A 26024-nucleotide genomic window follows, 5' to 3' on the forward strand; every position below is an offset into this window, starting at 1 on the left:
TGTTTCTTTATCCAAACACACATTTTATGCTTTTATGTGGAAGCAGTAACGTTCTATATACTATGCTAATACTATACCTAGCTTTTTTTTCACTTAACACTATGTCCTAGAGCATTTTCTATATCAATAATTATAGATGTATAATAGTTTTTGTATGGCTTGTAGCTCATAATTCATTTTTACCAGCTCCTCCTAACCGGCTCTACCAGCAATGCATGAGAGAGCCTGTTCTCCCAGTCTCATCAGCTATGTGTTCTGCCAATTTGATAGGAACTTTTCTTACAAGTGAGATTGACCATCTTTTCATGGAGCTATGATTTCATAGTCTTTGCTGCTCCCACCCCCAACTCTGCTTTCTTGTGGGTGGGTATTTTATTTCCTTATTGCCTTGTAGAAGCTCTTTGTGATAAATTGCAAGTATTTCCTTCCAGTTTAGCAATTTTGTTTTGAATTTGTTTACGGTATTTTTACCAAGTGAAACTTACTCTGGGGTAACTGAATTTACAAATCTTTCATGGTTCTGGATTTTGAATCAGAAAACCCTATCCTGGGCCTCCCCGGTGGCGCAGCAGGTTGAGCACCACCCTGTGAAGCTGTCCGCAGCCTCTGCAGTGCGGTTTTGATTCCCGGCCAGCCAGGGAGAAACCCACATGGCGCGGCAGACCTCTCCTGCCTTGCCCGCTGCTCCCCTCAGTAGTGTCTTCGGTCCATCTGCCTGTTTTGCTCCCCGCTCTGTCTTTGGTGAATTCTCTCACCCCCCCACCCCCGCACCTCTGACTGTACCCCAGTTCTTGTATAAATAAATAAATCTTTAAAAAGAAAAAAGAAAATCCTACCCTACCCCAAGCTTAGAAATCATAGCTATGCAACTACCAGTTAGAAGATAATAATGAAGAGGACAATTCATTTACAATAGCAAAAAATTAAAAAATCCTAAGTTTAAAGTTTCTAAAAAGTTCAAAGCCTTCTAATAAGGGAGACTACACAACACTCCTGGAAACATAAGCCAGACTTGAATAAATGGAAAGATCTGGGATATTCTTGGATCTATAGTCTTGACATAGCTTGTACTTCTTCCAAAATTATGTAAACCTAACATGATTTCAATGAGAATACCAAGAGGTTTGGGATAAATTGATTTTAGATTCTAGAGAATGAGGTATAGCTAGGAAACTTCAAAAACAAGAGTAAGGGAAAGTTTTTTCCAGCGATTAAAATATAAGCTCAATAATTCCAACTGTGTGGCATTGGCACATGAATAGACAGTGGAAAAGAATTGGAAGTACAGAAGTAGACACGCAAATTCCCGGGAATCTGGTGTACTAAAGGTGTCATTGCAGATCAGTGGAGGGAAAAAGTGTGCTGGTCCATAAATGGCATGAAAAAAACTGGATAGTTATCTAGAAAACAATGAAGTTGGAATGCTGCATCCGTCAGGATAAACTCCAAATGAATCACAAATTTAAAACAAATGAAACCATAAGGGTGCTAGACAACAATCTGGAAGAATGAAATCCTTTATCATCTTGGGAGGAGTTTATTTTTATGGTCCTGTAGCCGTATTTCAAATCACAGTGTAACCAGTGCCTCTCCTTGACTGTTATTTCCCTCTCTCCTCAGTGTGTAATTTATCAGCTTTGTAAAGGAACCCCCCCAAAAAAATGAGTTTCCACAGTAGATTTCCAGAATCATAAAAGTTGCACCCTTCCTAGAAGATTACTTAATTCGTGTCACTTAAATCCTCCTCTTTAATTGAAAACCTGCCACCCTTTGACAGGCTGTAATCAACAAGAACAAGGTGCCTGACAAGCCATCACTGTCTGCACTGCCGGGACTGGGGTGTGTGTTGGCTCAGGGAAGGGTGGCGATGAAATCGTACTTCCGACAGCATGTGATCCAATTCCATTTGTGTGGTCCACTCCACAAATGCCACAGTAGTCAGGGGGGACCGCTTTGTAAGTCATCAGAGACAAGGGACCTGGGCTGGCTCTTAAAGGGTGAGCTTGATTTATATACAGAGAGGGTTGAGTTCACAAGAAAAGGCCCACAGAGTGTGTCAGAGGTGAGGAGAGCTTGTTTTGAAACAATTTTCAGGGAGATATTTGACACCGTGATGCATGTGCCATTATTTCCTGTGCACCATGAAGGAAAAAATGTTTCTGCCATGACTAAAGGGGCTGAGCAAAGACTAATGAGGAAAGAAGCAAGCTTACACCAAGGGCACAGGTATGACAAAGTTGAATCAGGGACGCAGTAAAGAAGGAGCTGTCACCCTCCAGACAAATCTGAATCATCCTGAAAGCAGCCAGCGAACAGGAAACGCTCGGCAAGCAGCACGGTGATAGTTGTAATTATCTGTCACCGCAGGTGTTTCTGCCACCTCGAAATCGTTAGGCCTGCACAATTCTGCCACGCGAGTCCATTTCAAAAGGAGTTGGAAAAGTCAGCATTTGAAGTTTCAGGTTTCTGGAAGGGATTCTGGAAATGAGCGTCTCCTTAGACATTTGCATTCCCTGAACAACATAGTGGAAAGACTGGATAGCAGCAGCCCAGGAGACACCTACAGGGTTTCCACATGAACACGGAAAAAGATGATGGAAGATTTCAAGTAGCACCTAAAGAATTGATATTTTGAGAGAACATGAATAAAAGGAACATTTTAAAATAGACCTAGAGGAAATTTTTTTTTCCGGTGTGGGGAGGGGACAGACCATGTAGCTGTAGTAGAAGAGTCAAATGGAGGCTCTCTCAGAGCCTAGCCCATTATCCCAGCAACAGGATGTCAAGTTAGGGATCATTTCATTAGGAAAATATCTGCGACACCTATAATCTGTGATAGGTGATAAACAACATACCAGAGCAGAACATTACTCTTCAGGATAAAATAAAAAAGAGTTGACCCAGCTTGGGCCACTGGGGAGAGGCTTTGTCCAGTTGTCACATCAAAGACCCTTTAAGTAATCCATAGGCAGAAAAAAGGAATCTAGGACACTGATTTGGAGAGGCTTTATATGACCCAGACAGAGAACAAAGAAATGCGAACAGATTACTCTACAGTGGCTATTTTGTTCATTTAGTTTCTTTCTGATCTGCCCCTGTCACTTCATTATACAAAACATGCCCCCCCCAAATTAAAGTGGCCCCTACCCTGGGCTATATCAGCTCAGTGCCTAATAAAACCTGGGCCCATCAAGGAAGATGGTGATGGGGAATGTCCAGCTCATTAAACGTGTTTTCCAATTACCTGGGCGAGTCCTCTGTGAATCACTGACTTAATAAACACAGAGGCTGGGCAGTTCGGGTAGTTGGGGAAAAGTCCTGAGAAGACAATAAACTGAAAAGAAACACATGGTATGATTTCGCTTACATGAAGAAGAAAAAGAAAGAAAACCAAAACACATTCTTAGACCCTAAGGGGTTACCAGGAGGGCCGGCGGTGGAGGTGGGGCTTGGGTAAATCAGGTTAAAGGGATTAATTGTATGTTGATGCACAGAAACTAGACTCTGGGTGGTGATCATAATGTATATACAGATGTTGCTTTATAAGACTGTACACCAGAAACCTTTATAATGTTATAAACCAACATTACTTCAATAACAAAAAAATTTTGAAAGAACACATGAGGTGATTTCTTGAGGATGTAGACAGATTTTAGTCCACCAAGTTAGAGAAAAACAATGTAAAATTCATCCTGACAAAACGAAGTGTGAACTATGCTAATGTTAAGGAGGGGAAATGTGCTGAGCTCTAGGGTGGATGACTGAATGCAAACGCACACGCGAGTCTGCTACAGAAAAAGGCACAGATGAAACCCCACAGTATGTTCCTTTTGTACTATCATAAGTCACCAGAGGCAAGGCTAGGTAGGAATGGATTTATTTGGAGAATTGAAAGAAAAGCCATCTCTCTCCTAATGAGCATGTTTTTGGAAATAATCACTGTATTAGTTAACCTGCATTTTCTGCTGTTCTCGGGATGTTGGGAAACAGGTGTTTCTTGTTTGTTTGGGTTTTTAAAAATAGACTTCATTATTTAGAGCAGTTTTGCTTCACAGTAAAATTGAGCAGAAAGTACAGAGAGTTCCCGTATACCCCCCAACACACACACACCTCCTCTATGCACATCCCACGTGGTACAATTGTTACAGTCGAACCTGCACTGATACAACATTATCACCCAGAGTCCATACTTTATATTTGTGTTCACTATTGGTGTTGTACACTCTGTATGTTTGGACAAATACATAAATGACATGTAGTGATCATTATAGTAGGTATTTTTTAAAAAAGTATTTAGAGTTTTTCTTTTTTTTAGATTTATTTTATTTATTTATGTATACAAGAGCTGGGGTACAGGCCAGAGGTGCTAGGGGTGAGAGGATTCACCAGAGACAGACTGGGGAGCAGAACAGGCAGATCTACTGAAATACACTGCTGAGGGGAGCAGCGGGCGACACAGGAGAGGTCTGCTGCGCCATGTGGGTCAGCTCCCTGCCTGGGGATTGAACTGGTGCTACAGTGGCTGGCGATAGCTTCACGGTACTGAGCCTTAACCCCTTGTGCCACCAGGGAGGCCCCCCTATTATAGTATGTATTGAGTCATTTCACTGCCCTAAAAATCCTCTGTTGAGGTTTTCCTTTTTATCTTAAAAAATATAGCAAATGTTAAATGTACAAATGCAGGGGTCTCCCTGGTGGCATAGGGGGTTAAGTGTCAGCAGTGTGAGGCTGTCCACAGCCACTGCAGCACGAGTTTGATCCCCAAGCAGGAAGGTGACCCACATGGTATAGCAGTCCTCTCCTGACTCACCTGCTGCTCCCCTATGCAGTGTATTTCAGTCAGTCTGCCTGTTCTGCTCCCCACTCCGTCTCTGGTGAATCCTCTCATCCCCCACACCTCTGGCCTGTATCCCAGTTCTTGCATGCATAAATAAATAAATCTTTAAAAAAAATAAATGTACAAATGCAAAGAGAATAATATAATGAATCCTTCCCATGTACCTATCACCTCCTTCAGAAATGATCAACTATGGCCAATATCGAGGTGATACATTTTGTAAAAGGCTACAGGAACATAGCTATTGGCTGATGGTATGGCTTTGGTGGAAAAAAGGGATTTTTTAAATGCATGATTGAATTGTTCTGTGTTGACCATGGAAAAAGCACCAGTTGTAATAGACACTTTGCAAGTGATACCTCTGATACTCCAAGTGTGATGTGTGCACTAGCCACATGGGCATCACTTGGAGCTTATTGGCAATGAAGAATCTCCCAGCCCACCCCAACCCTAATGAATCAGGGTTGGCTGCTTAACAAGATCCCCACGTGATCTGCACGTGCATTAAATGTTAAGATGCACTGACTGCCACACCCTGGGTAGACACTTGAAATAGCCTTGTAACCACTCATTGACAACACTGAAGGCAGATATTATCATACCCACTTTACAGAAGAGATGGCTGAAGCTCATAGATATGATTTGGCCTTTCCAAGCTCTCACAGCTTGGTTTCAGAATTTATGATTTTACCACTCAGAGCCTGCTGTCTCCCAGATAGGGAGTTCACTTTGGGGGCAACTTAGCCAGAAAGAAATGGAGATGGCAAGTGTTTACACAACACAAAAATAACCAGTCATCTCCACAACAACAAGAGAAAACCAAACGGTTTGCTCTCTGTAATTGCTGCTGCACTGATAGGCCTATATTTGTGTTCACTTTTGGTGTTGTACACTCTGTATGTTTGGACAAATATATAAATGACATGTAGTGATCATTATAGTATGTATTTTTTTAAAAAGTATTTAGAGTTTTTCTTTTTTTTTAGATTTATTTTATTTATTTATGTATACAAGAGCTGGGGTATAGGCCAGAGATGCTAGGGGTGAGAGGATTCACCAGAGACAGAGTGGGGAGCAGAACAGGCAGATCTACTGAAATACACTGCTGAGGGGAGCAGCGGGCGACACAGGAGAGGTCTGCTGCGCCATGTGGGTCAGCTCCCTGCCTGGGGATTGAACTGGTGCTACAGTGGCTGGCGATAGCTTCACGGTACTGAGACTTAACCCCTTGTGCCATCAGGGAGGCCCCCCCTATTATAGTATGTATTGGGTCATTTCACTGCCCTAAAAATCCTCTGTCGAGGTTTTCCTTTTTATCTTAAAAAATATAGCAAATGTTAAATGTACAAATGCAGGGGTCGTTCACTTTTCTCCCAGTTATTAAGGTATTGTGTAGACCAGGCACTATTTCAGAGTGGTCAGGGGAAAAAAAGAAAAATAACTGCAAAACTGGAGCAATTATCAGTGACTTCCTCCTGACAGTGACCTTTGACCCAAATATGAAGCAAACTGCAAAGCACAAGCTCTCCCAGAACAAATCAGTCAGAACGGTTTGATATCATGGCGAAAGGAAGGCCAGGTAGTTGGCTGCGATTTCGCTCTCCAACCAGCGGGGCAGTCTTGGACCATAGCTCTGTGGGAGCATGAATTGCTTACCCGGAGGAGCCTCAGGTGGCAGAGAGCACTGCTGAGCGATGCAACAGACCCCTTTGTCTTCTGGGTAGCATTTTGAAAGGAATATTAGAGGAAAAAGTAGAAAGAGCTTAATTCCTGGAGCACATCTCCAGTTTAGCAGGAACTCATTAGATGCCAGGAACTTTTCCTCCTGTAATCCTGAGAGGAGATGAGGCCATTTCCTTCTCTTTCTGCTGCCTTTACTGACTCTGGGGACTTGCATTAATGATCAGCATGGCTACTTGATTTGCAATGAGCTGATGTGATGATTAATTAGCCTCTGGCTGGAGTCTGATGAAGTTCTCAGCTCAAAACCCCAGGGATACAGCTCAGGGTAGTCTGTACACACACAAACACACACACACACGCACACCAGGCGAAGAGGCACCAAACACACACACACACACACATACACACACACAAAACAGGTGAAGAGGCACCAAAGTGGTCTGCTGTAGCCGAGGGGGTTATGATTGACTTTCTACTTTACAACCACATGACCTGGATACAACTTGATGTTGTGAAATAGTACAGCTGCTGGCTCAACAAAGCTAACTGTCTTTAGGCATGAAATCAATTTTTTAGTGCCTTGTAAATAACACTTTGGATCACTTTATCCCACATTTCTTTTTAAAAAATCCTACATTCTAACAGATTTCATAATATCTTATGGTCAACCTTGTCCTTGTGCTAAAAATTATAATGAATAATACTCAAAATGGAGTCAGAATAGGCTTAAGATAAAATTGGTAAGATTTTAAGTTATTTTAAGAATGTTTTTCTAAACATTGGGGAACAACTTAAAACTTTTAATTTTATATTACTTCCACCCCCCACCCCCAATCTGGCCACATCCTAAAATTATCTTTAATACTGTTTCGGTTTAATCACTATGCTTTCCCTCTGGAAGTTTCAGCAGGACCTTTCGAATCAATCTGTTGATCTAGATGACCACCTTTGTGAGATTAGGAGGGTGCTTACTCTCTATCCCTCTTTTGCAGATGAGGAAACTAAGGCTGAGAGTTGAAGTTGCCTGCCTTCCACAAGAAAGCCTCCCAGAGAGGAATGAACAGAGCCAAGGTCAGCTTTCTGACCAGGAGCTGGCCCTGTGTTCTTCCAAGGGGAGGTGAGGAATGTTCTGGAAGGCAGGGGCCCTCTCTCAGAAAACAAGGAGCTGGGGCATGTCACCCCCCACTTCAAGAAGGAAGGGGGCACTCACTGGACTGCAGTGTCTCCTGGTCAAAACACCCCCACTTCCCAATCTCTACCCTGGTGGATGGCTGTGGAGGGAACCATTAGTTTTAGGTTATTTCTTCTACCAGGCACATCCTAATGGGTCTGAGTCTGGAGTTGTGGTTATGCTGCTGTCCGGCTGAGCAGAACATAGTGCTCTTTGTGAAAATCAAGTTAAGTCCATGTAAGGTGGAAAGATCTCAGGAACTGTCCTGGGGAGAGGGTGTGGGACATCCAAATTAATCCTAGCCATGGAACCCTTCATGACTTCACTTCTATCCTTTTCTGGACTTGGCATGAATGAGTTATTATTTTTTGATGCTATGGCCTTAGAGGGCCCTTTAAAGTTCTCTTACCCACAAGGGAATCCTAGAAGTTGGGCTCCAGGGGAACGAGACTCTAGATGGAATTTCCTCACAGAATGACCCTTGCAGATATCATATAGATAACATATAATCAGCCTAGGAAATATATTCCACACATGAACTAACATTTGAAAGGTCCCAATTTACTGGAGGTCAGACTACTTTTTTTATTTATTTATTTATTTATTTATTTATTTGTTTGTTTATACATACAAGCCTGGGTACAGTCAGAAGTGCGGGAAGGTGAGAGAATTCACCAGAGCGGGGAGCAGAGCAGGCAGAAGGACCGAAGTACACTGCTGAGGGGAGCAGCGGGCGGCAGGAGAGGTCTGCGCGCCATGTGGGACCCTCCTTTGGTGGCCAGGGAGCAGCCGGGGATTGAACTGGTGCTGCAGAGGCCGCGGGCAGCTTCGCTACCCAGCGCTCAACCGCTGTGCCACCGGGGAGGCCCCAGACTACTTTTTTTTAATTGAAGTACCATTGCATTATAGCATTATATAATTTTCAGGAGTGCAACATTGAGATTATGTGTATATATATTAAGTTCACCACTAAACATCCACTTCTACCCTTTACCACACCAGGACTCCTATTTCCTGATTCATTCACACCCACTTCCCTTCTGGTAACCACTAATTGGTCTTATATAGTCCAAGTGTTTATTTTTGTTTTTAACTTACTTGTTTGTTTTCTCTATATACCACATAGGAATAAAATCATATGGTGTTTGTCTTTCTCTATCTGGCTTATTTCATTATGCATAATACTCTCTAAGTCTATCCAGGTTGTTGCAAATGGCAGGATTTCATCTTTATTTATTTATTTTTTGGCTGAATAGTAAACTATGGTGTATATATAGCATATTTTCTTTATCCATTCCTCAGTTGATGGGCACTTAGGTTGTTTCTAGTTCTTGGTGCTTGTAAACCTGCAATAAAGATGGGTGTGCACATATATTTGAGTTTATGTTTTGTATTTTTCTGGTAAATACCAGAAATGGGATTACAGGATCATATGGTAGTTCTATTTTTAATTTTTTGAGGAATTGCCATACTGCATTCCATAAAGGTTGCATCCCACCAACAGTGTACAGGTTTCCCTTCTCTCCATACCTCTCCAACTCTTGTTTTCTTGTCTTTGAGATAATAGCCATTCTCACAGGTGTCAGCAGACTAATCTATAGTTAAGGAAGGGATTTCTGGAATTTTCTGTAAGCATTCCAGGCTTCCTACATCTCATCCCTGTCACGAGGTGAAAGGAATGGGAAAAGGAGATGCTTGTTTGGGACAGAACAGTACGAGATGGGAAAATCAGCACATGAGAGGGCATTTTGTAATATTTAATCCAAAGGCAAGAATTTTATCCTGCAGGGGAGGAGGAGGGAGAGGGAAGAGAAGGAGGGAGGGAGGAGCACAGGGGACTGTGGTGATGGTGCACGGGTGTCTTGGGAAAGGAAATTCTATGGGGACTCAATCTGAGGGGGTATGGGGAAGCAAATATTGTCTAAAAAATAAAAAAATAAAGTCAAGAGTTTTGCTAATTGTTGAATGAGATTATACAAACTCTTTACTGTAAACATTTATATCAAATAATTCAATACTTCCAAAATCCTGGAGAAAGTTCTGCTTCACATGCTGCAGGGGCTAGACAAACACTAGCAAGAGATGTTCTAGAGGAAATCTGGGCTTGGACTAGCAGCCTGGGCCAGAGAAGTCATTCCTTTGAGCATCAGACTCGTGAAAGCTAGAAGTGCCAATCCATTCTCTTAAGCAAACTACTTTTTTTAAAAGATTTATTTATTTATGCATACAAGAGCTGGGGTACAGGCCAGAGATGGGGGGGGGGAGAGGACTCACCAGAGACAGAGCGGGGAACAGAACAGGCAGAGAGACTGAAATACACTGCTGAGGGGAGCAGCGGGCGAGACAGGAGAGGTCTGCTGCGCCATGTGGGTTTCTCTCTGGCCGGCCAGGGATGGAACTCGCGCTGCAGAGTCTGCGGATTGCTTCACAGTGCGGTGCCGAACCCCTTGCGCCACCAGGAAGGCCTGCAAACTACTTTTTAAAGTACAAAATTATAGAGATGGAGAACAAATTAATGATTACCAGAGCTTAGGGATGGTGGAGGGGAGTGTGGGGATGTGACTATTAAGAAGTACACCAGGGAGATCTCTGCGGTGATGGGATAATTTTGTATATTGATGAGATGGCAGTTCCATGAATCCATACATGTAATAAAATGGCATAGAACTAGACACTCACATTGTATCTGTCAGTTTTCTGGCCTTTACATGTTCTATAATCATGTGCAATGTAATCATTGGGGGAGACTGGGTGAAGGGCAACTTCCTGTGAATCTATAATTATTTAAAACTAAAAAGTAAAAAAAAAAAAAAACCTGAAAAAAAAAAAAAAAAAAAACCTGAAACACAATCCTGCATTTAAGTCCCCTGCAAAACGCTCCACTTATCCAATTTTTCTTTTGAGAAAGCCCGACCCCTACCTCCCCACCCCTTGACTCTTGACTCCTTGACTCTTTTTTTTTTTTTTAACTTTTTTTTTTTTTTGGTGGGACCCTCGCCGGCAGCCGGGAATCGAACTGGCACTGCAGAGGCCGCGGGCAGCCTCACAACCCAGCGCTCAACCACTGTGCCACCAGGGGAGGCCCTGACTCCTTGACTCTTGAGAGAACTTTTCCATCTTAATTTCTTCACTAGGGGAAAAAAAGTCAGAGAATGCTTTGCCCTTTTCTTTATTTTAAGCTGCAGAACTGATGTGTCAGATGGAGCTACTTGATCCTTTGAGCAGACTGGGAAGATTCTATATCTAACTGAGCCAGCTCTTCTCCCTGCCATGCAAAAATAACAGAAACATGTTAAACTCTTTTATGCCTTCGATGTGACTGGAAGTCTATGGGCAGGAAGAAGGGAGGGAGAGTGTGGGGTCTTGTGGTTCTGAAATGAGAGGCACCAGGCCACCACACAGAGCAGGGGAGCTCCTCTAGGGTTGAGAAACGTGGAGAAAATGCCCTGGGAGGTCAGGCAATTGAAAGAGTAACAGGTCAGCAAGCCTGGGAGGGGGCAGTTTGAGTCGAATGTGGAAATGTGAGCCAGTTTCCCCTCCTGACCTCCCGAGCACACCCAAGAGGAGACGGACAGAGCCTGAGGCTTCCAGTGGGAACAGGTGGTTGTGACCAGCAGGTTATAAAGGGATCTGGAATGAGAGCACCTGCCACAGGCTGTCAGCTTCCTGACACACTCACACACCCAGAGGCCCCATCTTGACCTTAGTAGATTACATGCATGTCACTGAAACTTCTTCATCACTTCCCATCTGCCTCATGCAACTGGGCACTTGACAAGTTGTCTCACATTATTCTCTTTATTTTGAGTCAGAGGGGCCTGGGTTCAAATCCTGCCTCAACCTACCTACTAGCTGTGTGATTTTGGCAAACTGTTGCTCCTCAGTTTGCTCATCTGGTAAATGGGGGATAGTACCTGCTTTACAGGGTTTGTATGGTGTCTGACACCTAACAGGTGCTTAGCAAATGAGAGCCTTCTCTGCTCTGTTTACTGCTTCCCATGTGGATGCATACTGGCTCACTACACCGGAAGTTCCTTAACAGAGCTGCATTGTGTTCTTTCTCCCCCAGCACCTAGCACGGGGTTGGCACACAGCACATTGTTAAGAGGTCCTTGTAGGCTAAGCTAAGCAGAGCTTTTCTGGCAGCTTCACTGATGAAGACCCAGAAATGGGAATAAGGGAATATGAAAAGCCCATTTCAAAGATTTGAAGGTGACATGCTGAATTCTTCATTTCTTTATCATATTGTTAGAGTGAAAACTGCCTGGGTGTAAATGCCCACCTTTAGTGCAAATGCAGTTTTAGACAAATCTCATGTGCTCAAGTAAACTTAAAGTCAATGGCTTAAGTATGTAGACAAAATGACTTTTTGATCAACTTTTCAGGGGTAGAGCAGGAAAAAAATCAATTACAGACTGATATGCTTATTACTACAGAATTCAGAAGGCTGTGCAATAGAGCAACAGAATCTGAAACTGACCCAGTCACATCTACAGTTATTTTTGAGAAACAGTGGAAAAAGTAGTGGATCAGGAAATGAAAACCAGAATTGTAGTCTCAGATTTAATCATCCATTCACTTGTTCAGCCAACAAATACTCACTAAGTGCCTCCAGGGGACTAGGCTCTAGGCATCGGACATGATCCTCCCCTGCATGGAATTTACTGAGTCAGAAGCTGTGTGACCTGAGGGATGTCACGTCACCTCTCTGGGTCTCATACTTTTCATCTGTCAAATGGTAACAAATCTATTTTTTTATTAAAGATTTATTTTATTTATTTATGCATACAAGAGCTGGGGTGTAGGCTAGAGGTGGAGGGGTGAGAGGATTCACCAGAGACAGAGTGGGGAGCAGAGCAGATGGATTGACTGAAATACACTGCTAGGGGAGCAGTGGGTGAGACAGGAGAGGTCTGCTGTACCATGTAGGTTAACTCCCTGGTCGGGGATCGAACTCGTTCTGCAGTGACTGCTAATAGCTTCATAGCACAAGACTTAACCCCTTGCGCCAACAGGGAGGCCCCAGAACACATCTATTTATAGCATAGAGTAATTATAAGAATTCTATGAGGGATTGCAGGGGTGAGAACCTTGCAGATTCGGTTTGTTCTCTATTATTGTCCTCCATGTAATGGTTACGTGAATAGCTTGTGATCACTTAGCTTGAAAATTATGTCCAAAGTCTATTTCAAGGAGGCTGAGCATGTTCTGCCTATCTCATTTTCCTTCCTTATATTTTGGCGAGCCAGTGAAGGCCACAGTGAGCAGGAGGGGAAGAGAGCTCTGCTATACTGGGTGGAAGGGTTACAGGCAACAGCACTCCACTTTGCATTCTTAAATGGGTTGGATTTCAGACATGGTTCCCATTATGAGTTGAACTGGGTCACCCAAAAAGGTATGTTGAAATTCTAACCCCCAGGTCCTATAAATATGACCTTATTTGGAAATAGGGTCTTTGCAGATGTAATCGAGTTAAAATAAAGTCATTAAGTGAACCTGACTCTAATATGACTAATGTCCTTATAAAAACAAGGAAATTTAGACACAAACACATACAAAGAGAGAACATGATGTGAAGACAGACACAGTGTTCAGATTAAGTGAAGATGGAGGTGGAGACAGGAGTTATATAGCCACAAGCCAGGAACAACTTTGGCTACCAGAAGCTGGAAGAAAGAGGCAAGGAAGGATTCTGCCTAGAGGCACACCTGCCATACTTTGATTTCAAAGGCCTAGCTTCTGGATTGTGAGAGAATAAATTTCTGTTGTTTTAAGTCACCTAGGTTGTGGTCAGCCCTAGGAAGTGAATACAGTCCCTAAACAGAAATAGCCCCACCACAGAGCTTCTCTCTGCCCTCCATGTAGTCTTGTGCATGAATCCATGTGAAAATGATGCCTTGATCCCAAGTGACTAGAAATGTGGATCACAAGAAATGTGCATTTCCATAATGGCAAGAAGAGCTTGTGCGGAATACAAAATTCCACAAGGAAAGCAAATGTCTCCCTGCCCCCTGGCCCTGTCTGGTCTCAAATATGATGGGAAATAGCAAGTACAGGAAGGCAGCAGACCCATACATAGCGGCCTCGAGTAGCAGCTACTGCTAGTTCTCAGCACAGAGATAATCTTGGGAAAACCAGGGAGTCCACTGTGGGCCCTGATAAAGACTAGCAGGGCTGCCAGGAGGTCTGACCTGACCTAAGGTTTCCAGACACTGAGACGTATCATTGTGCTTTCGAGCCAAGTAGCCACCCAGAGGCTGCTGTCCCAGCAAGGGAGGCATCCGTCCCTTGTGAGACAAACAAAGAATTCATTTAATTAGTAACTGTGTATTATTTTAGAAATCATACAACTCAACAACAACAAAAAATACAACCTGATTAAAAAATGAGCAGAGCAATCTAAATAGAAATATTTCCAAAGAAGTTATGTGTATGTCCAGGAGACACATGAAAAGATGCTCGTCACCACCTATCATCAGGAAAATGCAAATCAAAACCACAATAAGAGACCATCTCACACCTGGAAGAATGTCTATTTTTCAAAAGGCAGCAAACGATAAGTGTTAGAGAGGATGTAGAGAGAAGGGAACCCCCTTACACCCTCAGTGGCAATGTAGACAGGTTCAGCCGCTATGGGGAAATAGTATGGAGGTTTCTCAGAATAATATAGGTGATCCAACAATTCTGCGTCCAGGTTTCTACCCCAAGAATGCAAAAACACTAACTTGAAGGAGTATCTGCTTGCCTATGTTTATTGTGCGGCACTATTTACAATAGCCAAATGACGGAAACAACCTAGGTTCTACGGAGGCGTAGATTAGAAAAATATGGTGTACATACCCAATGGGATATCATATGATTTCACTCATATGTGGGAGACAAAGAAACAAAGCAGACAAGCAACACAAAACAAAAACAAATTCTTAAGATTTTGAGAACAGAATGGGGGTGAACAGAGGGAAAGAGAGTGGAGGGGTGATGAAATGGGTAAAGAGGGTCAAGCGGATGATGGTGGACAGAAACTAGACTTTACGTGATCATCACAATACTGAATATGCAGATGTCGAAGTATAACATTGTCCACCTGAAACTTAAATAGTGTTAGAGACCAATGTTACTTGGAAAGAAAAACGTTTAAAAAAAAAGGGAAGAACATCACTATTGGCAACCAACATGGCAATAACAGACAAGAGTCATAATGGATTTGAAAACTAGTGAGTTTGATGAGAAAGGTATTATTTATGTAGTCTCAAAGTATCTCCCCATATATTAGCTATTAAGTGTAAAAATAGTATTTTGACAATGGAAAAACCTAGCAGACATCATCATAACCAAGTCATCACAGCAAATATGCCCAATAATCATCGTGGGCTTTTTATGTTTTACTCCTGCGGAAAACACATAACCTCTCATCATGAGGACACAGCAGGCAAACCCAAACTGAGGGATATTCTATAACGTAACTGGCCTGTACTCTTCCTAAATGTTGATGCCACGAAAGGTTGAGAGCTTGTTGAGATTTAAAGAGACTTAAGAGAGAATTAAGAAACAGGACAACTAAATACAATGTGTGACCTTAGACTGGATCATGGACCAGAAAACTGTAGCTTCGGAGGACATTCTCAGCCAGTGAACAAAATTTGAATATGACCTATAGATTAAATAACAGTATACTGTATCAATGTTATATTTCTTTTTTTTTAAAGATTTATTTATTTATACAAGCACTGGGTACAGTCAGAAGCGCGGCGGGGGTGGGGGGGAGTGAGAGAATTCACCAGAACCAGAGCAGGGAGCAGAACAGGCAGACTGACGAAATACACTGCTGAGGGGAGCAGCGGACGCGGCAGGAGAGGCCTGCGCACCGTGTGGGATCCTCGCCGGGCCGGCCGTGGATTGAACCGGCGCTGCAGAGGCTGTGGACAGCTTTGCAGCCCAGCACTCAACCGCTGCGCCACCTGGGAGGCCCTCATTGTTATATTTCTTGACTTTTCTAACTTGCCTGTGTTTATAACAGAATGTCCTTTTTCTTAGGAGATACACATTGAAGTGTTAGGAGTCAAAGGGGCAGGATGTCTGCAACTTACTCTCAAGTGTTTCAGAAAAAAAAGTGTGTGTGTGTAGGTTGAGAAATTGTAAAGGTAATAGGGTGTTAACAATAAACGAATCTTTACATTGTGTATGTGAGAGTTTTTACTATTTTGCATATAATTTCCTGTAAGTTGAAAGTATTTCATATTAATTTTTTTCAAAATACTCTTAAGAATTTAACCATGTGCCTGATGCTGTATTAGGTATGAGATATTCAAGGGAGAGCATGGCCTATGTCCTTAACTCAGCAGCTCACCACGGGGGGAGGGTGGGGCAAGTGGAGGGCACAATTCAGCATGATGAAGGGTGTAAGAACAGGAGGTAAGGTAAACATACTTACCTGGGGAGGGGGTTAGAGGAGACTCTTTATAGAGATGTGAAGGGGAGACTTAAAGTTGGGAGAACTAATTAAGTTTAGGGTGCCAGTGGGACATGCAAGCAGAGGTGACCGACAGGGAGGATGCCTGGGCCTGAAGGCAGCAAGAAGAAGCCACCTGCCTTGTGAGGACAGACAACAAGGCCTCAGTAAAGCAGGTGTCAGGGGCCAGGCCAAAGTCACCATGGCCTCTGAGTAACATAAGCCAAACAACTTGAGGTTGAAAGGTTGAATTCAAGTGGCTTGGGGAGAACTTTGTGATGCTGTATACTGAATGTGCAGGAGATGTCAGTCCCCAGATTGATAAATTTCAATAACCTGAATGAGCATGGCCCCCAATTAGTTAGGATTGCTAAAAATAAACTGCAAGGCAGGGCAAGAATGTCAAATGATAAGAAGAAAGTAAAGAAGTGATTTTTTGAGTACAGGATAAGCTTTACCAGCAATAGGATAAGGTAGTACCCAATTAACACACAACAGGATGGGAAGAGATTGTTGTTAATAGGAAAAATCCTGAGAACAAAATTGGTCCCCCAATGAAGGGCCCTAATAAAGCCAGGGAGTACTGCTGTTTCAGAAGTGATGGAAGAATGGGAATTTCCACTCAATTACAAGATATAAGAGTCAAGAAGAGAAGTATATGAATGTTCCTAGCAAGGGCCTGGTGGGGGGCTCATTTTTTTCTTTCTTTGAAAACTTCTGTACTGTGGAAAATTTATAAAAATAGTGAGGATAGCATTTGTGCAAATCACATCAAACTTCTGAAATGTGACTATTTTCGGCCTACAAAAGTGGTAATTTCATGTTTCAAATGAAAATGAAGCCCTACATATATACCCATCACCCAGCTTTGGCAATCACCAACACACGGCCAATTTCATTTCATCCAAGTCCCCAGCCATTACCCTGGCAAACTGACAGGTTTGAAGCAAATTTCTAGTGGGAGTTTTTGTTGTGCTTTTGTATTAATGACTTCATATCTGTAGAAGAGATTCAAATTACATATACAAACATGTGTAATTAATTTATTACTTTATTTTCTCAGTAACATTTACATGGCTCAAAATTTAAAAGGTACATCATGTTGCACACTTCCAATATATGCAATTTTTGGTCAATTTTAATTCAATAGATTTTTTTTAAAGGTACAAAAAAAAAAAAAAAAGGACAAGTTACCTTCCAGACCCTTCCAGACCCTGTCCCTTGCCAACTAGAGCCTTCCCTTTCTGGAGGCAACCAACATTAACAACTCTTCAGGTAGTTTTCTGGAGATGTTTTATGCTTATGTTAGCAAATAGATTGCAAACGACCACATTGATCTGCACCTTGCTTCTTCCACTTGACAAAACATTTTGGAGATCATTCCATATCAGCACATAAAGATTATCTTCCTTTTCCCCCATCTACCTACCATTCCATTCTATGAACCATCAATTATTTAATCAAATTACCGTTGATGGACAGTTTCCGGTCTATGACCAGTTGCAGACAGCGCTGCAGTGACTCGCCTCACACATTCATCTTGCACAAAACAAGTAGGTCTATCTATAGAAGAAACCCTTCACAGCCAAAGTGCTGGATGAAAGGGAACCTGTACTGAGGATTTTGATAGATACTGCCAAACTGCATCAGGTAGGAGTCCTTTTAATGCTGATTTTGCCCTTTTATCACCCACGGTTTTCTTGCTGCTCATTTTCACTTACCCCCAAGGTCCCAGAGGGTGCTGCTTCAACAACTCAAACTCAGAAACACCCCTCTGACCTCAGCCTCCTGTCTGTCTCTCTCTACTACAATCTGGCCAACCATGGCCACCAACACCCCAGCCTCCCTCCTGTCCTCTTGCCCAGAGTTCATCAGTAGTCTGGCGACTTCCTTCCCTCCTTCTCAGGATCAGTTATTTCAGTCCCTGCGACCCTCCACAGCACCGGCTCTGCCAGTCCCCAGCCCTGTGAAAACCGGGACCATCCATCCTCCCCACCCCCACTCTGGGCTGCTGTTGTTGGAGAAGGTCATGAAATTGGCACTGCTACAAAGCCAGGCCAGCCAGCCCCAGCAGGGCCCCAAGGGCTGGGAAGCAGTCCTTTTATATATCCGTATCCAGTTTCTCTGGGTGATTGTTCTAAGTCTCTCCCTCTCCTCGAATCCCCTAGCCCACCCTTACTTACCCTGATCCCTCAGGAAGGGTCTGGCTTTGGATTTCACTAACAGGACATTGCTCGTTAAGCAGGAACTCCCTCAGTTCTCCCTCCCTTCTCTGCATTCACCCTTGCCAGTTCACCCCCACCCTTCGGGCCTCCTGGCAACACAACAGGGGTCTCTCTCCTCAAGGGGGCCTCTTCTCCTTGTGCCTTTGACCCTGGGTTCTCTTGCCTTCCCCTGCACTTGGCCCAAAGAGCTGTCCTCTGTCCTTTCTTCCTCGGGGCAGCTCTCTCTCCATACCCCCTCCCTTATATGTGTGTCACTGTTCCCCACTGTCATCAAACTTTTAAAATTTAGTCATCTTTAAAATGACAAGTAATTCATGCATCCTGGCTCCGTTTCCTCCTTCCAAGTCAGCCCCCAAATTTAGAAAAATCAGAAAATAATAATCCAAAAGAAGAAAATAAAAACTCCCCACAATTCCACCATCCAATAGTTACTATTTTTATGTATCCCTTTCTAATAATTCGCATGCACAGATATACATTTATCTATCTATTTGGAATGTTTTCTTATGAAAGTGGGTCATAGTATACATACTGCTCTATCTTAATAGATTTCAGACACTTCAGCTTTGCTACTAATTAGTTGTGTGACTTGGTAAGAAAATTAACTTATCTGAGTCCATTTCCTCCTGTGTAAAACGAGGACTATTATAGTAACTACCTCACAGGGATGTTATGAGGATTAAATGAGATAAAAATATATAAAAACACTTATCACAGTGCCTGACACATAGCAAGTTGAATTAATGTTAGCTATTATGATCTTCCCACATCAATAAATATAGCTCTACATAATAATTTAATGAGTTCTGTCACTGCTGTGTCTAATAGGAGTGACTAAAGCACTGCAGTGACTCACTAACACATATTCATTTGGCACACGAGCAAGTATATCCGTGGGATAAACTCCTAAAAACAGAGCTGCTGGTTCAAAGGCTATGCGCATTTGTAATTCGGATGGATATTGCCAAGTCGCTCTACATCAAGTGGGAGTTATTATGATCCTTTAACTTAGTCCTTATTGATGCATACTGGGGCTGTTTCCTTTTTTTAAAAAAATACAACCCCAGACTGCAAAGAACATTCTTATAAGTAAATCTTTGCATAGATCAACGATTATGTATTCAGGGCAAAGGAAGAAGAGTATGAGTAAATGCATGGAGATGGGAGAAGAAATGGCATCCACAGGAAGCTGCTGGTATCCGTGATGCACAGAGGGGAGCGTGACAAGAGGTAAGGCTGGAAAATCGAGTGGGACCAGACTATGAAGCACTGTGAATGTCAGTCATTCATTCAGTCAGTCACTGAATATTTAGTGACCACCTCCAACAGGCCAGGTACTGTTTTAGGCACCTTGTTCACATAGAGAAAAAAACCACACACACACACATTCCTGCCCTGGAGAAACTTATGTCCTAGCAAACAGAGACAAACAAAAAAAGAGAATATACCAAGTATAGAGAATGTCAGAAGGTGGTAATCCCATAGAAAGAAGAAAGAGTCCAGCAGGCTAGCAGGGATCGGGAGCACTGGGAGTGGGGGCAGCAGGGTACAATGTTAAACAGAGTAGTTTGTACTGATTCTAGCAATGAAGAATCACTGAAATAGGCATCAGACACATCCATCACCATCTTTGCCACATCCCACACCACCTGCTACTTGCTACCTAATGATTTTCTTCAAATCGACTTATCTTTTTGTCCTTAAATATATTTTATTTTATTTATTTTTTTAAAGATTTATTTATTTATGCATACAAGAGCTGGGGTACAGGCCAGAGATGCCAGGGGTGAGAGGATTCACCAGAGACAGGGTGGGGAACAGAACATGCAGATCTACTGAAATTCAATGCTGAGGGGAGCAGTGGGCGAGTCAGGAGAGGTCTGCTTTGCCATGTGGGTTGCTCCCTGGCCAGCAGGGGATCGAACTCGTGCTGCAGAGGCTGTGGACTGCTTCATAGTGTGGACTCCCTTGCGCCACCAGGGAGGCCCCTGTCCTTAAATATATTTTAAAGGAAACTTTATAACACTAGAGTAAATGGAAAAACCCAACAACACAGGACGTAAAGGTCTAGAGAGGCTGGAGGACATCGAAGGCTGGCCTCTTCCCTTAGCATCATAGACCAACTCATAAATAAGAACAAAACAACAGATCCTGTTTAAATTGTGTGCTTCTTATATGCCAGGTAGCTTAGCATCTTACAAGCAGCTGATATTTTTGCCTTCACTATAACTGTATGCAGTAGGTATGGTGATTATCCCCATTTTATCAGAAAGAAACCTGAGCAAGTGATTAACCTCCCAAATCTTAGTTTCCCCCTAAATAAATGGGGACAATCATGGGGCCATCGGAGAGAAGGGCCTATGGTTTCTGCCCACTCCAGGTAGTGCTTGGGGGGGGGGGCTTAAGAGAGGGGACAGAAGCTCTCAGCTATTCCCTGATGACTACCCACCCCCAAATTCCAATGATTGAAATCAGAACTAAATTACTGCTTTAAAATACAAACACCTTCCCCTTGGAGTAAAATTTATTGGTCACTTTAATTTTCCTGGGTAGGGCTTTAATTGGAAAGTCCAGATTGATTTCAGACTTTCCAAGATGGGAGTTTTGATTAGAGAGGGGGAGTTGAGGCCCCTTTTGGAAGAGGCAGCAGACAGCAAGGTGGGAAGAAGCAAAAGACAAACTGCATCAACTTCATTCAGTTGCCTCTAATTTGAGTTCTTTGGGAAAAGAAGCAGAATATAAATAACACATTAGTACAGATAATGCCTGGGTCTTGTTAACTTGCCTAGTCGGTCAAAGCATACTGCTGAGAAGTGTGCTTCATATATTTTTTAAAGAAACCATTTTCATTCACAGGAAAAAATATGGGACTTTGATCCACTCAATTACAGAATTTGAACGAGAGATGTCTTTCCCTGGTTTTAGTTACACTGAATAATAAGAATCCTACAGTCACACAAATTAAGCCAGGTTCCCTGAAAGACTTAAAACGAAGAGTTCAATATAATGTAGTAACCTCAAATATGAACATTGGTGCTGTCCTTGAACATCTTATTTATAAAGGGAAATTAATCTTTGTATAGAAAACAATATTTTAAAATAGCTTAGAGAATATTAGAGGTTAAAGAAAAGGATCTCATGGGCACAAAAAGCCAGGAGCAGAAGAGGTTAGATGTCTGGTGCAGAGCGGGCAATGCCTAATGACCCAAATAGCCTGTGAATGTGATGTATTATATGGGTCCTTTGTCACAGACAAAAACAGTCATGGGTCTGTTTGTTAAAGAACAGCTGTGACAGGAGAGAAGTCCCCAAAAGCAAGCATACTAGTCCTGATTTCACCATGTCAGAAAGGAGAAAATCAAAATCCTCTGTTTGATAGTCTGGTGGATGTGGCATCAGCCTACCATATAGGTTCTTCTGCCCAACTTTGCGGAATCCCAGACAAGACTCAGTCAACCCTGATGCTTCCGCTGGAGGCCCTATTTGGTTAAGTGAGATTAGCAAAGTTTGTTGCTTGGTAACATGCACTCTGTAAACACTTGATTCTTGGGTCTAATGAAATATACCAAGTACACATACTGTTTTTTCGCCCCCCCCCCCTTTTTTATTGCTTTCATGTCACCAAGATCCAAAGGTCTTCAGATACCATGCTTCCTAGCTTTCCAAGTACCCACAACCCCTAACCAACAGGACTCTGGCAAATATCAGTAAGTTAGAGTCTACTTCCATCCGTAAGGGAATTAGAGGCTATATACACGCTGTGTATGTCACTGTGGCTTTAGCAAGTCACAGCATCTGGGTATGACTCATCTATGAGTTTGTCTTGAAGATGACCAAAAGAAGTGGGAAATCATAGGAAGCTATTCCTAAGAACTTAGAAGCCTCTGGAGAAAGGTCAGTTTATTTTCTAAATCAAATGGGATTATCTTTTGAAGGAAGTATGTCACATATATCAACTACACAAATGAATATGCATTGCTGATGGGAATATAAAATGGTAAATTCACCTTAGAAAATAGACTGTCAATTTCTTTAAAAGTTAAAAATGCACTCACCATATAATACAGCAATTCTATTTGGCATTTATCAATATTCAAGAGAAATTAAAACACACAAAAGCTTAAATACAAATGCTCATAGCAGTTTTATTCATAATAGCCCACAACTGAAAACAACCAGATGTCCATCAAAAGGTCAATAAACAATGAAGTACGTACAACTCAATAATAAAGAAGTGAACTAGTGACACAGGAAGCAACATGGATGGATCTCAAGGACATTCTAAGTCAAAGCAATCAGACACAAAAACGTACATAATGTATGATTACATATTCATGAAAGTCTGTAAGAGAGAAATTTAATCTATCAGTGATGAAATGGAGATCAGGAGTAACCAGAAACCACCAGTGGAGGTAGAGGAAAAATAACTGCAGAGCGTCAGCGGACATTTTCTGTGGCAATGGAAACGGATTCTATCTGAACTGCAAGCTTCAAATGGGTGCAATCTGAAGTATATAAGTTAAACCTCAGTGAAGTGTTAAAAACAGCATACAAGACTGTGTGCTTTGGTGATGGGAAAGCTATGGTGACCTCACCTGAAAGGAAAAATCTTGTAAAACAATGTTACTTCATGAATAAATAAATCACAAATGGAAAACTTCAAAAGTTGAAGATTCAAAGCTATTTCTGCTTAGCAAATATTCAGCATTAAACATCATATACAGGGGCCTCCCTGGTGGTGCAAGGGGTTAAGACACAACCTATGAAGCTATCCGCAGCCTCTGCAGTATTAGTTAGATCCCCGGCTGGGGAGCTACCCACATGGTGCAGCAGACCTCTCTTGTCTTGCCCACTGCTCCCCTCAGCAGTATATTTCAGTCAATCTGCCTGTTCTGCTCCCCACTCTGTCTCTGGTGAATCCTCTCACCGCCCCATGCCTCTGGCCTGTACCCCAGTTCTTGTATGCACAAATAAATAAATTTAAAAAAAATAAACATCATATATAAACTGTATACCAAAATGCAGTCCCTACAATTACAGGACACACAAGCATGTATGCATGGTGGAAGGAATTGAAATTGATGCTATTTGTAGCTGGTGGATAGTTTACCAGGCTCTTTTAAACAATGCCTACCATGTGGGAGGAGTGGCAAAAGGAATAAAAGGCAAATAATACTTCAGCCGGAAAAAATACCAATGTATATAACAGGCTGGTCAGGAGAACTGGAAACAAATCAAGGACAAGAAATGATATTCTGTATCACCACAAACTCTGGTTCCTCACTGACATCCCATGAGATGCTTCTCCAATAGAATGCATTATCAGTCTGACCTAGTCTAACTCAGCACTAATGTTGATAAAATGTCAGCAAAAGTGGTACCAGTGACTGGAACAGAGAGTAGAAAATGGTATGGGTGTACCTCATTTTATTGTTCTTTGTAGATACTGTATTTTTTTTTAAACAAATTTAAGATTTTGGCAACCCTGCCTCGACAAATTATTCTGGTACCATTTTTCCAATAGTATGTGTTCACTTCCGGTCTGTGTTATATTTTAGTGATTCTTGCACCATTTCACCCTTTTTCAGTATTGTTATTTCTGTTAGGTGATCTGTGGTTAGTGATCTTTGATGTATAATTGTAATTGTTTTGGGGTGCCATAAACCATACTCACATAAGATGGTAAACTCAGTCAGTGAATGTTGTGTGTGTACTGACTGTTCTACCGGCCAGCAGTTGCCTGATCTCTCTCGCTCTCCTCAGGCTTCCCCATTCCTAGAGATAAAACAATATCCGGCCAATTAATAGCCCTACAATGGCTGCTAAGTGTTGAAGTGAAAGAAGAGTTTCACATCTTTTACTTTATTTTTTTAAATTTTTTTTTTATAGAGGCATGTTTTATTTATTTATTTGTTTGTTTGTTAGTTTTGTTTATACATGCACTGGGTACAGTCAGAAGCACGGGAGGGTGAGAGAATTCACCAGAGCCAGAGTGGGGAGCAGAGCAGGCAGAAGGACCGAAGTACACTGCTGAGGGGAGCAGCGGGCGGCAGGAGAGGTCTGCGCACCATGTGGGACCCTCCTCTGGTGGCCGGGGAACAGCCGGGGATCGAACCGGTGCTGCAGAGGCTGCGGGCAGCTTTGCAACCCAGTGCTCAACCACTGCACCACTGGGGAGGCCCCACATCTTTTACTTTAAATCAAAAGTCTGAAATGACTAAACTTACTAAGGAAGAGACATCAAATTTGGAGATGAGATGGTAGCTAGGCCTCGTGGGCCAAAAAGTGAATGCTAAGTGAATGCAAAGGAAAAGTTAGCTAATGCAAAGGAAAAGTTTGGAAGGAAATTAAAAGTGTTGCTCCAGAGAGCACATGAGTGATAAGAAAACAGTCTTATTGCTGATATGGAGAGTTTTAGTGGTCTGGATGGATCAAACCAGCTATATTTTCTTAAGTCAAAGCCTAATACAGAGCAAGTTCTAACCATCTACAATTTTATAAGGGCTGAGAGAGGTGAGGAAGCTGTGGAAGAAAAGTCTGAAGCTAGCAGAGGTTGGTTCGTGAGGTTTTAGGAAAGACGCTGTCTCTATAACATCAAAGTGCAAGGTAAAAAACACCAAGTGCTGATGTAGAAGCTACAACAAGTTACCCAGAAGATCCAGCTAAGATAAAGGTACATATACTACAGATTTTCAATATAGAGAAAAAAAAAACAGCCATATTGGAAGAAGATGCCATCCAGGGCTTTCATAGCTAGAGAGGAGTTGATGGCTGGCTTCAAAGCTTCAAAGCACGGGCTGCCTCTCTTGTTAGGGGCTAATGCAGCTGGTGACTTTAAGTTGAAGCCAATGTCATCTTGAAAATCCTAGTGCCCTTAAGAATGATGCTAAATCTGGTCTGTCTGTGCTCTATTAATGCAACAACAAAGCTGGGATGACAGCACATCTATTTACAACATGGTTTACTGAATAGTTTAAGCCCACTGTTGAGAACTACTGTTCAGAAAAAAAGATTACTTTCAAAATATTACTGCTCGGCCTCCCTGGTGGCGCAAGGGGTTAAGAACCGCACTATGAAGCGATCCACAGCCTCTGCAGCACGAGTTCAATCCCCGCTGGCCAGGGAAAAACCACATGGTGAAGCAGACCCGCTGCTCCCCTCAACAGTGTATTTCAGTCAGTCTGCCTGTTCTGTTCCGCACTCTGTCTCTAGTGAATCCTCTCACCCCTCACATCTCTGTCCTGTACCCCAGCTCTTGTGTGCATAAATAAATCTTTGAAAAAAACAAACAAACAAACAAAAACCCAAAATATTACTGCTCATTGACAATGCACAGGGACACCCAAGAGCTCTGGTGGAGAAATACAAGGAGACCCATGTTGTTTTCATGCCTGCTGACACAATATCCATTCTGCAGTCCATGGATCAAGGAGTAGTTTTAATTTTCAAGTCTTATTATTTAAGAAAGACATGCCATAAGGTTATAGCTGCCATAGATAGTGAATGCTCTGATGGATCTGTCTACAGTCAATTAAATACCTTCTGGAAAGGATTCATCATTCTAGATGTCATTAAGAACATCAGTGATTCCTGGAAGGTCAAAATACTGGCAATAACAGGAGTTTGGAAGACACTGATTGCAACCCTCATGGATGACTT

The 26024-nt window shown here is 42.4% G+C and overlaps 1 protein-coding gene across 5 annotated transcripts in view; it reads right to left on the reverse strand.

Annotated features, from left to right (window-relative positions):
* Positions 1-10852: 10852 nt before the first annotated feature.
* The window catches only part of LOC119245878 (P2R1A-PPP2R2A-interacting phosphatase regulator 1-like), a 58030-nt gene continuing 42858 nt past the window's right edge, over positions 10853-26024 (reverse strand). For 3 of the 5 annotated variants that reach the window (XR_005125426.2, XR_005125427.2, XR_005125425.2), the window contains 2 exons: positions 24040-24140; positions 10853-10956 (listed from right to left, as the gene is read on the reverse strand). Coding sequence is in view for 1 of the 5 variants with exons in the window: in XM_037511903.2 (XP_037367800.1) it covers position 10956 (1 nt within the window). In the remaining 4 variants the exon portion in view is untranslated. Of the gene's footprint in view, positions 10957-12324; positions 12342-24039; positions 24141-26024 lie in introns of those variants that run through there. The other 2 variants (XR_008551966.1, XM_037511903.2) reach the window with 2 other exon arrangements.

The sequence above is a fragment of the Talpa occidentalis genome, unplaced genomic scaffold, assembly GCF_014898055.3.
Source record: "Talpa occidentalis isolate TD23 unplaced genomic scaffold, MPIMG_talOcc4v2.1 talOcc4.15, whole genome shotgun sequence".
In the NCBI taxonomy this organism is placed as follows: Eukaryota; Metazoa; Chordata; class Mammalia; order Eulipotyphla; family Talpidae; genus Talpa; species Talpa occidentalis.